Source organism: Gymnodraco acuticeps, unplaced genomic scaffold, assembly GCF_902827175.1.
Source record: "Gymnodraco acuticeps unplaced genomic scaffold, fGymAcu1.1, whole genome shotgun sequence".
Taxonomy (NCBI): Eukaryota; Metazoa; Chordata; class Actinopteri; order Perciformes; family Bathydraconidae; genus Gymnodraco; species Gymnodraco acuticeps.
The window spans coordinates 506,667-519,032 of NW_022990010.1; the positions used below are offsets into that span (position 1 = coordinate 506,667).

At 39.6% G+C, this 12,366-nt stretch overlaps 1 protein-coding gene across 4 annotated transcripts in view; it reads left to right on the forward strand.

Annotated features, from left to right (window-relative positions):
* The first annotated feature begins 8,785 nt into the window (after window positions 1–8,785).
* mast3b (microtubule associated serine/threonine kinase 3b) overlaps window positions 8,786–12,366 on the forward strand; it is a 57,339-nt gene continuing 53,758 nt past the window's right edge. For 2 of the 4 annotated variants that reach the window (XM_034213167.1, XM_034213170.1), the window contains exons 1-2: window positions 8,786–9,133; window positions 11,578–11,667. In XM_034213167.1, the coding sequence (XP_034069058.1) occupies window positions 9,087–9,133; window positions 11,578–11,667 (137 nt within the window). In that variant the 5' untranslated portion in view covers window positions 8,786–9,086. The remainder of the gene's footprint in view (window positions 9,134–11,577; window positions 11,668–12,366) is intronic. The other 2 variants (XM_034213168.1, XM_034213169.1) reach the window with 1 other exon arrangement.

The window sequence follows — 12,366 nt, forward strand, 5'->3', positions numbered from 1 at the left end:
TAGTGACACTGAAGTTAAATGAGAATTCAAGGGTGATGTTGTCGCCGAGGCTCCCCGTGATCTTATTTTGGCTCAGCCCTGTATGGCAGCAAAACCCTGAATGAGCATGAGAAAAAAAATATTATTTGACTTATAAAAGTAATGTGTAACTGCACTATAGTTTATTAATCTGTGGCCTATACAGTGCACACGTCAAACATCATTTGGAGTGAAATTTAGCTGGCAAGATAGCCAATAACTTTAGCTACAATATAATTATTCCTATCTGTAGTCAAAACATATCTATGTTCATGAACATCTTGGTATTTCAGTTTTTTATACCTTATAAATTAATTATTATTTTTGGTTTTTTTCAAAGTGCAAAGTGCAGTATTTCAATTTTGTTGGCAGTAGTCCACCTATTAGAAGCAAAAATATTAAGACATTACATATTTTATATCTGTTTATAATTTCTTGTAAAGTCTCAGTACGTGTTATGTGTTGTGTTAACATGTCAGGATGTCATTTCATTTAATAATAAGCTTAAAGATCTCCTGATGCTGAATAAAACCTAAAGGATATTTCCTGTACATTACCACCCACACTAACCCGTGCACTAACCATGCATCCTGTCTGTCATTATAGCATACACATGAGCCAGAATCAGTTTTACTTAAAAAAAGGTTTAAATAAATATGTATTACTTTATTTATTTGTATTATCTGATTTCCCATGTCCCTTTTTATGGTGCTAAATGTGCAGTGGTAAAACAACAACAAACACCAAACTGGGAACGCATAATCTCAGGACAACATTTCCATAACTGTGTGTTATTATTAACAGCATTATCAAGCGTGTTGTAGGCAATACAATTCTAGCAGAAGAAATACAAATATTTCACAGAGAGCAATAACAATGAAACAAAAGCAGGTGAAAGCCAACAAAAGTGTAAAACATCAACCAGGAGAAGAAGACAGCTTACCGTTGAACACCATGTGAGCTGTGAGGATCAGAACTAACCCAAGAGGCTTTGACATGATGTTGTTAACCATGGCAGAGGAGCTGTGTTGCTGGCAGGCCAGTGTTTTGGCTCTAGACTATTTCTGATTTATATGAGCTGACAGTTTGATATTTCTACCAACGTTTGGTGCCTGAGCGGAGGAAACAGTTGACAGGAACTAGCACAAACACCATTTATCTACCAACAGCACCAGAAGCACCTCCTGTAACGGAAGTCTACGAAGAGGTTCATAGACATGTGATGCAGGCGGTGAGGAGCTCAGCCGAGGAGGAAGTCGCACACTTAATGTGTGGGATTTCAGGAAGAGCAAATTGTTTCTTTTAAGTTTTGAGTGAAATTTTACTCACAGAAAACAGTCTCATAGATCACCGTGTGTAAGGTAACTGTACTCATAGCCTGTATAAGCTTTTTTTTAATTAAATACTTTGAAGAAAGTCAACAGCAACTTCTCAATGTCCATGTTACCTAAGATCATAAGATTAAAGGATTTAACAATCAGATTCCTTCTTTGAATTAGCATTGTTGTTACTTGCAATAGTTTTTTGTCACTCACTTCAATAAGTAAACAATACGAACTAGAGAATGTAATTCCTGAAGAAATTGTTAGTGGGAATGCTTTATGCTGAAAATGTAATTGCTATGCTGAAATGTAATGTGTAAGAAGAAAGTGAAGAATTTAGATTGAAATGATACATGAACACTGGGGGCTTGAATGTGTGATGAGAGAAGAAAAGAAAGTAAAAAGGCTTGGAAAAGCAGCAGATTATTTGAACTGCAAACCTTTGAACTAACTTGATGGCGAATGATCTGTCGCCATGCCAATGGCATTTGATGACATCCCATAATACGCTTAGGTGCGTTGATGGCTGCACCGTTACCAATCCTGTGAAGTTTTGGGCCGTTTGGAGCATTTTCACTGAGGTTATGAGAAAACTGGCCGGCCCTCAACAGCTCTATGTCAATTATGGGGTGTCATCATATGCCGTTTCCATGGAAACGCATCCCTCGCCATGAAACATGATGTCGCTGTAACTCCAATGGACACCGTCCGATCGTCCCCTAACTTCGCTTGTATATCACCGGTCCATGCCTCAACAGCTCAACCCTGAGCCTGTTTTTCAGGTCTCAGGCTCGAAAATGACATTCCCAGAACAAATGACCATATCTTCCCTTCTAAAAGGGTTAAATTATTAATTATTAAAAATCTTTTTTCTCAAAGTAATGGTTAACCTGTGAGTTGGATGTAGAAAAGTCAGAATCAATATAGATGTTTTTTATTTTAAAGAAAATTCAGATTGAACATAGTAAAAAACTGTAAATTATAGTGTCCGTCCAAAAATTCTTTTTTACTTAAAACTACCCTTGGATGATGGTAAGGTAGACTAAAAGCTTTAGGAATCCAAAGTACAACATATAATAAGTACCCTGTATCAAGATTGATACAGGCAAAACAAGTGACATTTGACCTTTTTAGAGAGGTTTAGCAAAAAAAACTCCACCTCTGAGGTGATTTGGGTGGAAATGGGGGTTGAGTAATTACAATGATCAGTTAGATGAGTTTCTTCTCGTTACATGGATATAAAACATTCATAGTATTAAATGAACATGCCCTCAGACACTGTTTCCTGCAAGATGTTGCAGCAGTGCCCCGGTACCGGGGTCTCTCTGGCTTAACAGGTTTCCATTATCTGAAGTCTGTTGCTGTTTTAGACCATTTGCATAGGTATCACGACAACATCATGTTTTATGGCGAGGGATGCGTTTCCATGGCAACAGCCTATGGTGAGATCTCAGATTTGGCGTAGAGCTGTTGAGGCATGGACCGGTGATATACAAGAAGTTTGGGTTACAGCGACATCGTGTTTTATGGTGAGGGATGCGTTTCCATGGAAACGGCATATGATGACACTCCATAATTGACGTAGAGCTGTTGAGGGCAGGACCATTAACCATTATCTGAAGTCTGCTGCTGTTTTATGGTGAGAGATGCGTTGCCATAGTAACACCACATTACATAACATCAGATTTGATGTAGAGCTGTGTTAACCATTATCTGAAGTCTGCTGCTCTGAGCATGTCAGTTGGAGTTATGACATCATCGTGTTCCATGACACAGGTGTTTATATTTGAGCTAACGACATGTCAACCTGCAGTAATCAGTGAGAGGAGAGCATTTGCATTGTTCTGAATGAGAGATAAACCTCTTACATGTGAACGTTTTGTTGAAGAACCGTAACAGATATCGGTGAAATTTCAAAGCGTGAAGCATCTCAAGGACCTTGAGTATCTGAAGTGTGCTTTTTGTGTAGCCTACTTTCGGGTCAATAATGTGGCCTTTTTGGCAAATTAACTAAAGGTGTGCGGCTGCTGCTGTGAGGAAATATCAGCCTGAAATTACAATGGGCTTTAATGGAGACATGTTGAAAGTGTTTGTCACTTCATGCCCTCAAGAGGCATTTTGTTTAATTATTTTTACTTAATTATTTGTCATTTTTCAAAATACGAGATGTTTTCCTACGTTTGTCATGAACAATTATGTCTCAGGAATGTAGGGTTTGGGAATTATGGCAAGTTAAAAAAAATATATGAAGGCAAATTTCAAGCTGTGACATCACGCACTCTAGTTAATGTTAAAATCTGAAGAAGGCCTCTTTACCAAGGTCTGAACAATGTTTAATATCTCTAAAAGTAAGAATCAGATTTAAAAGTTGTGTTACACGAGTAATGTCAGAAAGATGTGTAACATTTTAAAGTTGGAATGAGGTTTCTGAGTGAAAGTATGAATGAACAGTTAGCAGTTGAAGTCGCATGAAGAATTTCTCCATTGACTTCCATGTTAAAAATGTGATAAATGATGGGATGTATCTCTGAAATTATGAAAGTTATGAATGAAAAAAGTAATAGCCATCGATTCCCGACCGAGCTGAACGTTTTGATGTTTGAACGGAGTTTCTGCAATGTGGAATGTGGGAGCAGAAGAGGTGCAAAATCCCGGCGGAATAATAATAAAGAATTTCGTGCGTCGAAGAACGGATAGTTGGAATGCTGTATCAGCATTCCAACTAAATAAACTACATCTAACCTTCTTTTTTATTCATTACAAAAACAATCAGCAGGCTACATAGAATTATAAAGTGCTATCAAATATTACTATGCTAATGGCTCCATCAATGAAAATCAACACACACATATATACACACACACACACACACAATGTGACACTTCAACCACACAAGAGGAAGTGGGGGTCTTTGAAGTCACAATTGTATGACTTTTAGACAAAACTGCATGTATCAGAGGGGGATTCCTTCATTCCTTTGTAGGATGTTTAGTTTCAGTGGTTTCTGTAGTTGCTGGTCAGCATCTGTTCTCACTTTCCACAGTATCACTGCACAGGAAGACCCCGTGTCTTTAACCACTAAAGATGATGACTCAGCTCCGAGGGGCACACACTTAGGTGATGTCATGCCCCTCCTGTCAATCACAGCCATGTTGGAGGGCTTTGAAATGTTCACAGTGGCAGCCCGCAGCTTCCTTATAGAAACAAAAAGACAAATACACCGATTTGATTCATTTTTGTAAATCAGGACCCCCAATGTTTGCTGACTTTAACCATAAAAATATTGTAAATTATTTTTCAGAAATGACACAAAAGCAGATATTTTTCTTTATGCACTAATTTTACTGTTGTGCGCAATTAAAGACACAAGGACGCTTTGCAATAGGAAGGGGGTCGTAGGGGGGACAAAAAGAAAAACAGTGACACTGACTGGTGCTGTACAAATTATTGTCTCATTGCATATTTAAACCTAAACTGTCAGAAAACTTCTAATACCAAAGATCATTGTCTGAATGTAAATAATCAACTGGGGAAGCAATATTTCTTAGTTGAAATGTTAACCTATTCACAGTGGGCCCTAAAGTTAAAACAAGTTATTTATGAAACAACTCATTCAAAACATCAATCAGGATTTTAAACAGATAAACTGATGCTTTCCTGACAGTAAAAACATTTACTTTGTTTTGACTCAAAGTCAATGAGGTCAAAGTCTGTTGTGCTTTGCCTTGCTGATTTATCATGAGCTAAAGTAGTTTTCTGTCTGCTACAGAAACGACATTGTAATTTAGGTTTGTACATTTCTGACGCTGTTGCTTGAGAAACAAATGTGATAATTCCATTCTTATCATTGTATTTCTATGCCACCTTGTGGGCTGAATGGTACGATGCAAACTCACAAAACACAGACACGTGATCGCACCTCCCTTTTCTCTCTCACACTCTCAGACTCATGCAGAAACATAGATGCTCACACTTATTGCCGCTCGCTTCCCCTGTGATGTTATCTCGCATTTCCTGCATCACAGTTTATTGAAATGATTTCCCCTGCACCTCTTACACCATGTTTTGTGCTGCTTTTATTATCCAACCACAATAAAACAGCCTTTTTGTGATATTTCTTGATTAATTACTGAGGTGAACGTGTTTCTCTTGTTGCTGCTCATTTAAAAAAATATTTAACATTATTACATAAATTCTCTAGTTAAATACAATTTGCGTTTACATGCTTTTCATCAGCTTTTAATGATGTGGTATCCATTTGAAAACTAACTTTACATAACATTTGCAGCAAATACAGTAGGTTTCAATAGTTTTGTAATAGAATCAATGAAGAAGTGAGTGAAGGCCTCAGGGTGAAGTGCTTTCAGTGTCTCAGCTGAAGGCTGGAGCCATTATTATAGTCATCAGAAGAGGCATCTTCACTGCACTGCATGCGTTTATCTTACATTGCTGAGACATTTACTCATGTGAAGGTCCCTTTTACAACCGGGAAGCATTATTGTATTGCAGTAAAGGTTGACATTGACAAATCAACCCTTAAATGGATACTACTGGGCAGTGTAAACATCATGCTTTCAGAAGCAGGTGAGAAAAAGAAAAGGCCTTGGGTAGTTTTAGATGACAAGCTTTCCCTGTTTTGTATAAGGTGTTTCCCTAGGCTGTTACTATCCTTTGATTAGCATAGAGCATTTGCATACTGTTAATATACTCTGGTTAGCATTAGTCATGATGGGTGCATGAGTTATTTGTCCTTTCCATGCTGTCAATCCCTATATGCTCTCCTTTTTATCTCTGTTGCAGCCACATTAACTAATACAATGCCTCACCTCTTGTTGCTCAGGTTTTGTTGTACTGTGATTCTTGCCACTCACTTGTTATTAAAGCCTTCAATATCTGTGTTTGAAATGGTTTATCTATGAGCCTCACACTTACCCAGAGAGCCTTTTTCTGAGTTTCTGTGGGAACCTTTCAAAAAGGATTTCTACATTATTAGGGCTAGAGCAACAACAGAGTCGGAGCGGAGGACCTATTATAATCCCAATAATTAGTATTATTATGATTATAACAAAACCATTTTACTGTGGATTCATGGTGTATAAAATGGTAGGTGAACTTCTAAATCTGGCAGAGCTGGTGTTATTGCTTCCAGATTTGGCAACCACCCGTAACTTTGACCAGGATGGTCATAATCTCACAAAAATCACACTGATGTTAGTTATGACCTTTTTGTTCGACCAAACAAAAGCACTTTAATCTGGGCCTATCAAGTGAAAATGCTTCTGAATCTGGCAGAGCTGGCAGATTTTGAACACCCCCTTGTAACTTTGGCCATCATCCGAAAGATGTACATTATGTGGACCAACTTTCACTTTGCAATCCTAATCTTCAGAAGTGTACCACAGTTTACTTTTTATGGGTGAGCAGAGCAGACAAAACAAAACATGATGTAATGTGAAAACACTGCACATCACTAGATTAAAAGCACAACCTAAAATCTGACTGCGCTGCCATTTGCTGAGGGACATTTTTGAAATGGTGTTTCACTCACACTGCAGAGATTGGAGGATGTACACACACACACACACACACACACACACACACACACACACACACACACACACACACACACACACACACACACACTGAAGGGGAGGGAAGAGCAGGAAAGCCCTAATCGCCATGGTAACTGAGAAACCGACTGCTATTAAATAGTGCTCTAACAAAACAATTACCAAGCAATTACACACTCACCCACACACGCACGCACACACACACACACACACACACGCACGCACGCACGCGCACACACACACACACACACACACGCATGCACGCACGCACGCACACACACACACACACACACACACACACACACACACACACACACACACACACACACACACACACACACACAGCCACACAAATCCAGATCAGCCATCTCACAGTCACATTTTTTCAAGCCAAATGTAACCAAAACGACTTTAGGTGGTGTTGTGTCCAAGCAATGGTATACGTTTCCAGACAAGAGCTTTACATTTTTCATCAACTTTTGCTCTGAAAAGCTCACTGGAGTTGTAGGATACTGATGAAAATGATGTGATCTGTCTGTAACTGTCAGCTTAAAAGTTCATATTGGCGATATGACAATGTTACGTATGTAACAAACAACTGGCCACCATTTATTGCAATGTAAAAATGTTCCTTATTGATAACAGACTGCAGAAAGTGTACACATTCCACAGCCATTGCGTTTGATTTGTTTCCTCACTACAGTTACTGTAAGTCACTCTGGATACAAGTGTCAGGTAAATGTAAAGTGATGTGTGTATGAACCTGCTAGTTGGTCACTATTGCAGTACTTGGATCACACTCATATCCTAGCAGCGGGAGAAACCATCACCAGCTCCCTAGCAACCAGGAAGACACTGGTGCCATCGCAGTCAGTGGTTGCCATTGGAGATGCAGGCATTCCATAGAAAGAAATCTGGGGTGCAAATAATAACATCACCCCCCCATATTAAAAACTGGATGGATAAAAAAGAAAAACACAAAACCTGTCCTTATGGCAAAACACTTTGATGTTAATTGTTGATCAACCTTATCTTGTTGTTGAAATTAATGTATAAAGATAACTGTTACATGTGTATTTTGTATAATTGTGTTGTGTAATGTATTTTTTATTTTGTTATCTTTATGCATGCTTTTTTAGTTAATATTAAGCTGTCTTTGGCTATTTTCTTGCTCTAACAGATGCAAATGTCCCCTCTGTGGGACGAATAAAGGTATTCTGATTCTGATACTGATTAGATAACATCTGTGAAAAGGTTTAGAGGGTTTTCCATTTGAAGTACGATCGGGGAAACTTTGTGTTAGCAGTAATACTTGCCTACACACACACACACACACACACACACACACACACACACACACACACACACACACACACACACACACACACACACACACACACACACACACACACACACGGTATGAGAAGCATCATGTGTGGCAGCTGTCAGAGGTATTCCCCAGCCTCATCACGAACAGCAGTCTGCCAGTTTTCACGGCTCTGCTTGATTTTGTTTCAGAGCACATAGAGAGATAAATAATAGTCATATATGAAGCAGACATCTCATCAAACAACACAGGTGAATTTTTTTATTTTGGCGTCGTGTCAATATTGATAATTAGCATGGGGCATCAAGTAGATTTGCTTATTTCATTATGATAGGACATTGTTTAAACAAATTAATTTAAAAAGTACTCTCTTTCTTTCTGATAACAATCATCAGGTTGGTTGGTTCATTACAACAACGACCGTCCTCACCCAACCTCACCAGTGTTGACTGTCACTATAGCCTCCCAAATTGATTTTTCCTCCAAATAGACTCCCTCTTTCTCCCTCCCTCCCTCCCCACCAGTCACATGGAGGTTAGTGGTGACCCGTCGCTCCCTCGGTTGTGTGCCAGTCGCTCTCTAGTGCGCCTTGGGGACAGAGGAGAAGCGAGACGCGCAAAACTGCCTGTGCAAGTCATTTGTTTTAGTAACTGCGTTTAGCCGGAGCCTGTCTCGTCACACGGGGGAAAACAAATCGCCACGGAATCCGCTGAAGCTGCTGATAAACGATACTCTGGTAAAGGGTTATTTTTAGTCACCCAACGCAGCGATGAGTGTCTGGAAACCGGCCGTGAGAGCGCCTTGTGCCGCGCTGTGGTGAGCGAAGACCCCTCTTGAAGATCAACAAGAATGAAGTCAAGGCGAGATAAACTGAAGATCCCCTCCCTGACTCTGGAGTAAGTTCTGCTTTTTAATCTCATCTTCTGCTGCAGGTGTCAAACCGCAAACTGCCATATGAAAATGTTGCCTTTTTAAGAGTTGTAATAAGTGAAATCATTTATGTAGCCTTGGTGCGTACTCCACTGTCAACAATCAGACTTTTTACAAAGTGGTTGCTCTTGAAACCATCATGAACAACCTCAAAATGCTGTGAGATCAAAACAGCAGTTGAGTCAGATGGAAATGCAAATAGTCTCTCATGTTTTCTCCCAGGATGATGGCATTTGCCTGAGGCTTCATCATTCGAAGTTTACTCGTGTATTTTGAATGTTTACACGCATGGTTGCAGTTTAAATGAGTTACAGGTGTCGCATCCATTCCTTGTTTCTTATTAAAAATCTAAGTATTATCCACGTTATCAGTAAAACTAACAGTAAAGGCTGTAATTTGTCAGTTTCACTGCCTGCGTGTTAATGTTTAAACCCCACTGGATGTACAGAAATGGAGCTTTCCATCTTTGAAGTGTAACTATGTTTGCACATGTCTAGTTAAAACTGCAAAACTACTGAAACAAAAGGGAACTTTAATGATGAGTTACTTCTTTTATAAGTTTTAGTCAGCAGTTGATTTGTCTGTGGTACTACTATTATAAGTTTTTACAGATCTTTAATCAGACCAAATGTATTGATTAGCTCTTCAGGTAAAGCTCCTTGGTGTGAATTATGTCCTTGTGATGTTTTGTGTTCTCCAAGCTCTATTGTCTCCTTTTTTTTTTATCTCACATGAAGTCCATGATTCCTGCATGAATCACATGCTCCCCCTCACAGCACCAAGATGGACAAATGGCTCTTTAGGAGAACAGATATTTTATTTCCTCATAATTGCCAATCTGTGAATCCTTTCTCGATCAAAGGACATGGCTGCAGTCTTATGTCCGCCCACTCTTCCTTCTTCCTACAGAGTGAATATAGCCTTTTTTTTATGAAGAAAGAGGGGGGGTACCTGCTGCCCACTAGATGGTGATCCATAAGGCGTAGGAGCTCCCTGCTTACATCCCCATTCTCTGATCCATCCATCAGCCTCCTCAGTGGATTATCTCAGCAGAGCATGCACTGCCTGTTTTTTACATGTATTTTCATTTTTAGGCACTTAGCTGCTCCCGCGCAGAGATACAGAGGAGGTTTCACGCTCTGCACGCAGGGAGGGGCTCAGGGTTTTACTGGTTGCTGTTGATGGGGGCATCAGTCCATACACACAGCGGCTTGCTACCATGGCATCACATTGCTGTTTGTATTCAGACTTACTTATACAAAAACGTGTGCATTGCAAGTGGGCCTATTTACATTAACTTTCCTGCAAAATATTTTACTCTATAACTGAGATGCCACGATACCTTTTAGAAGGTGCAGATACTTCTGAATGCATTCCTGCAATTGCTTGTTATGATTTTTATTTTGGCATTAAAGGAAATCCTTTCATTGTTGCTTCTTAATTTCAGAGGATGCCTAAACATCTGTGCAGATCAGAAATTCAGTGTAAATGTCACCAATTAGTCAATTTGAGATGTTCTTTTCTCAGTTTACACTCTGGGCAGGAGTGTCGATGAAGCGCAGACCAAATGGAAATGAGGGGCCATTACTCACTCAAGCACCACCGAGAGCTTTGGTTTAAGGGTCTGAAAGAGACAATGTGTTAAGATGAAATACGACGTAATGAGTTGCATGTGTTTTGTAGTTATGAGCCGACACTACAGTATTAGGAGTCTTCGTGCAAGGAGTTGTTTTTACCATTCTCACTGCATTACTATGACAACACGTTCATTAGTGCTTTGGTAGCCAGTGCTGTGTTTAGCACTGGTACAATCGCAGCACTGTGGAGCCCACAAGGCAGAGCTTATGAGCAGTGAAATCAATAGAAAGCAGCTTCTGCGCTTGGTCAGCACAAGGAAGATGCAGACCTTAGGATGGCTGAGCGTGCATATTTTGATGCAAAGATAGAGCACTAAGATGTTAAATGGTATAAAGTATTTATCTTAGAAAATACAGTTTGAGGATTTTCTTTAAGGTTTAATCTTCTTTGGAAATCAAGCCTATACTTCATAACATGTGTGTGTTGCCATATAGCAGACACTCCCTAACACTGTTAAAGGATGCATTAGATGTTAAGTAAACACATGTTGGACGATGATACTTCCGTTCTGGTGTGTTGTCACCCAGCTGCCCACTTCCCATGGTGGAAGAGTTCCTGAGAGGTTAGAATCTGACCAATCAGATGCAGTGTTGCATCCTGCCACCTTGCAACAAATATTGCAGGTGTCTGTCACCCTCTGCTGTTTATGACAGCCAACTAGAGCAAAAATCCACCTCTAACCCTCAACCAAAGCTCTGCTGCTGACTGATGACAGACGCCAGCCTGCTCCTCCTGTGCTGCGTCAGCGCACTAATCCATGTTTTTTTTACAGTTTGTCGCCTACATGCCAGAGCCCCACTCTTCTGAGTCCATGCAGCCCCTGCAGTCCCTGCAGCCCCTTGCAAACCCTTCATCCCTGGAGGTAAGACACTCAGGTCACACACAAACTGATCATTTAGAGTTAAATGCCTTTAAAAAAAAGTATATCATCAACAAGTCAGTTCACCACAAAACCAACAAATCCTTTTAAAACATTTGGATTGGAATTTTTTGAAACACTACCCGTATCTCCGTAACCATAAATGATCATACAGCAGAACATTATTATCTATATAGCTACATCCTGATAAAGCTACAAATCTGGTGGTTACTGGTTATCCCTTCATTACCGTGTATTCAATCCCACATACATTTAGACTAGAGTACCAAATGTGTATTGTCCACTGCTGAAAATAGTTCACAATAAATAAACCACTTACTCCTGTTTGAGTTAAGTTTACTAAAAACAACATACCAATCGCTTTACATTTTATCTTGCTATTTGTGCTTGCTATTTGTTTAAATAATAATAAAAAGCTAGCCTTCTGCTACATTTTAATTGTAATAACATATAACAAAGTGTAAATTCCTAAAAATGTACAACTCTTGGAAAAATTAATATAAGTCTCTATTGTTTTTTTATATATGAAGGTGGTTTAGTTTCAGCAGTGAATTCACTCATCAAGTATTAGTTGTCTGTAAGTCTATGTGGGTTGCTTGGCAACGGTTCTGGGTGCTGTGGAGGAAGGCAACACTGCAAACAGAGGCGGCTGCATCCTGCATGTCTCTGTGAGCAGTGCTG